The sequence below is a fragment of the Trifolium pratense genome, linkage group LG3 (genome assembly GCF_020283565.1).
Source record: "Trifolium pratense cultivar HEN17-A07 linkage group LG3, ARS_RC_1.1, whole genome shotgun sequence".
NCBI lineage: Eukaryota > Viridiplantae > Streptophyta > Magnoliopsida > Fabales > Fabaceae > Trifolium > Trifolium pratense.
Window position 1 is genome coordinate 19250103 of NC_060061.1, and position 3666 is coordinate 19253768.

The 3666-nt window shown below is 36.1% G+C and overlaps 2 protein-coding genes across 2 annotated transcripts; both read left to right on the forward strand.

Annotated features, from left to right (window-relative positions):
• The first annotated feature begins 290 nt into the window (after nt 1–290).
• LOC123918584 (ubiquitin recognition factor in ER-associated degradation protein 1-like) lies at nt 291–2087 on the forward strand. Its single transcript, XM_045970660.1, has 2 exons — nt 291–420; nt 770–2087. Exons 1-2 carry the CDS (start codon nt 418–420, stop codon nt 1940–1942), a joined length of 1176 nt encoding a protein of 391 aa, XP_045826616.1. The 5' UTR covers nt 291–417; the 3' UTR covers nt 1943–2087.
• A 333-nt stretch (nt 2088–2420) lies between these two features.
• Nucleotides 2421–3289, forward strand: LOC123914722 (scarecrow-like protein 14). Its single transcript, XM_045965901.1, has 2 exons — nt 2421–2457; nt 2520–3289. The coding sequence occupies exons 1-2, from the start codon at nt 2421–2423 to the stop codon at nt 3287–3289; spliced, it is 807 nt and encodes a 268-aa protein (XP_045821857.1).
• The last annotated feature ends 377 nt before the right edge of the window (nt 3290–3666 follow it).

Here is a 3666-nt window from a genome sequence, read left to right on the forward strand (position 1 = left end):
GAATTTGGTTTGGCCCCTCCTTTTATACTTGTTTTATTATCTCTCTTTATATATTATATTTTGGTGTGGATAGCTCTTAGCTTCCACCTTTTGGTTAAATAAAAAATAAAAAATCTTTGCATGAAAAATTATATTAGATCTTAAAAAATCTTTTTTTTTTTGTAAGGGAATCTTAAAATATCTTTGAAAATAATAAACATAAAAAAATTAAATAAATAAAAGATTGTATTGGGCTAGGCTTGAATTTTTTTTTCTCTTTCTGAAAAACTTATAAATACGTGGAAGTAGGTTAGTTTTGGAATGTCCGCAGTTTCTTCATTAAACATCATCTTGTTTTTTTCTTTCCGCTTGTTTGTTGTGTTTTCTTTTTAAAAAACTTAAAAGGTTAACATCATCTTGTTGCAAAGCTCGTTAAACATGGTATGTTATTTTTACATATGTTCTTGATTCAGATTATATTTTTATGTTGTTTTATAAAATTTAAAAATATTGATCTAAGAGACAGATGGCGGAATGTTTTGTTTATGACCAATCATATGAATTTTTTGGTTCATTGCTAATCATGGTTTGACTTTATCATCCTTCATCTCTTGGAACATTGCACATTTGTTCATCACTGATTGTATGTCTAGTAACAAACTAGGAATGACTAGTTTTTTAGATTGTGCTCTTCTTAATGGAGTTTTGGTTTGGACCTTTGTTCATCACGGATTGTATATCCAGGTTTTGACGTGGTCGCATTAACTTTTTCTTTTTATGTTATATGCAGAGTTCTGATGAGAGTAGGATGACTGAGGATTTGCATGATCATTTGCCTGATCAAGAGGATCAGAATCATAAGCAGAATGATGATCAGTTGAGCGAGGATTCACTTTCTGATCATATGTCTGATGACGAAGAGGATAGTTGGTATCCGGAGGAAGAGGATCAGAATCAGCCTAATGAGAATTCGCCTGAGGATCAGGATCAGAATCAGTGGAATGAGAATTTGCCCCAGGAACAGAATCAGTGGAATGAGTGGCATTCTTATTGGCAATTTGATGTCTTTGAACATGTTTACCGTTGTTTCTCTGTCTCATCTCTTGAAAGGCCAGATCTTGAAAACGGTGATAAAATTATCATGCCACCTTCAGCTCTAGATAGCCTTGCTCGTTTGGAAATAGAATATCCAATGTTATTTGAACTTAGAAATCCTTCTTCTGAAAGAACTACTCACTGTGGAGTCCTAGAATTCACTGCTGATGAGGGTATCGTATACTTACCAAATTGGATGATGGAAGATATGCTCCTAGAGGAAGGAGGCATTGTGTCTCTGAAAAGCACAAGTCTTGTGAAGGGAAAGTTTGTGAAACTCCAACCTCACTCCAAAGATTTTTTGGATATCACTAATCCAAAAGTCATGTTAGAAAAATCATTGAGGAGTTACTCGTGTTTAACAACCGGCCGCACTATAATGATTCCATATAACAACAAAAAGTACTACATTGATGTGGTTGAAACGAAACCTAGTCCAGCAATTTCTATAATTGAAACAGATTGTGAGGTTGATTTTGCTCCACCTCTTGATTACAAAGAACCTGAGAAGCCCTTGCCATCTAATTTGTCTGATAAGGAACCTCTGCAAGTTGAAGAAGAGACAGCAACAAAGACTCCCGCGGTGATTCCTTTTAGTGGTTCTGCAAGGCGTTTGGATGGGAAACCGTCGACACAATCAGTTGAGCAAACTTCGACTCCAATACCCAAGCAACAACAAACTGAAAATACCATGAGTTCCAACAGAACTTCTGGAAAGCTTGTTTTTGGATCAAAAGCTAATGCACCTAATGTTCAAACACAGCCAAAAGCTTCTCCGAAAAGTACAAGTCAAGATTCATCATCTAAGAAGACAGACACCCCACAATTCCAAGCTTTCTCAGGAAAGAAGTATTCATTAAGAGACTGATCTTTGTAGGGTTGTTTATTAGTTGTTTCTTGTTGCTATTAGAGTTCAAGTTCAGATGTTTACTCTTGCATATCCATGTTTTTTCTTTTCAGTATATAACTATTGCTATGAATTCAAATCTTTTTTTGTATTTACCTTGCCATTATATGACTGAATGTTTAAATATTATCTGCTATTTTGATTATATCAGTCAAGACTAACGTGCAACGTGTTTTCTACAGTTGTCTAGAAAACATAAACGCACTTCAAATTATTAATAACCATATAGAAGAGATACACGAACATATTGTATTCAACTGGGTTTTCTGTGTTTCAATTGACCTTACCCTTACCAAAAAAAACCAATTGACACTTTATAGATATAGATGTAAAGGATAGTTAATCGGTAATCTTTGTAAGGATGGTAAAAGTCCATCCATTTTTTGTGCTAATTCTGAACCATCATCGCATTCACATGTTTCTAGTTCATTAGGATCTAATGGAAAAACATCGCGTTCTAAGAAAGGTTCAACAAGGTTAAAAGACTAAGTTCTACAGTAGATTTATGGACTTACTTTGTTAACTCAATGTGCACAAGCTGTTGGTAGCTATGATCAAAGGAATGCAAATGATATACTCAAGCAGATTAGGCAGCACTCTTCATTGTGCGGTGATGGGCTCCAGCTTTTAGCTCATTACTTTGCTGATGGCCTGGAGGCGCGGTTATCTGCTGGGACACCGATGTATAAACAACTGCAGTCATCGTCTTCTGCAGATACGCTAAAAGCTTACAAAGTTTACATTACAGCATCTCCATTTCAACGGATGTCGAATTTCTTGTCAAACAGAACTATTCTCGGTCTGGCACAAAACAAAAGCAGCCTCCATATTATTGACTTTGGTGTTTTCTATGGCTTCCAGTGGCCTTGCCTCATTCAGCGCCTTTCAGAGAGACCAGATGGGCCACCGAGGCTTCGTATTACAGGAATTGATCTTCCTCATCCAGGATTTAGGCCTGCTGAAAGAGTTGAGGAGACGGGTCGGAGACTTGAGAAGTACTCCAAGAGGTTTGGAGTTCCATTTGAGTATAATTGCCTTGCACAGAAATGGGACACTATAAGACCAGAGGATATCAAGATTAATAGAGAAGAAGTAACAGTGGTTAACTGTTTATACAGAGTGAAGAACCTTTCCGATGAAACAGTGACGGCAAATTGTCCGGGAGACGCTGTGTTGAGGTTGATAAGGAGGATTAATCCAAACATCTTCATACACGGAGTGGTGAATGGAACATATAATGCACCATTTTTTCTTACTAGGTTCAGGGAAGCACTGTTTCATTTAAGAGAGAAACATCTTGGCAGTTAAGCATCAGGTGCATCTGGTTCTGCTTGTGCCTGGCTATAAGTAGAATTTGTCAAACTTTGCAAAGTAGATGTAATCAAGGATATGAGATGTAGATCAGCTAGTTGAGTTGGTTGAGTTAGGGTCTGTGATAGAAATTTAGCAAGTGTACTAAATCGCCATCAAGTAGTATAATAAAATCGTTCTCTCATGAGGGATTGTTGTAATTTAAAAGCAAATTGGAAATATACTAATGACATAATTATAAAAGGGGGGTTTTCCTTGGTTTGTTATTTGATCATAAACTTGAAAATTAAACTGGGATTTGAATTAATAGAAGAAAAGCGATTGATCATTTTTGGTTCATCTAATAACAACTTATCTCAGTAATTTCATGCATG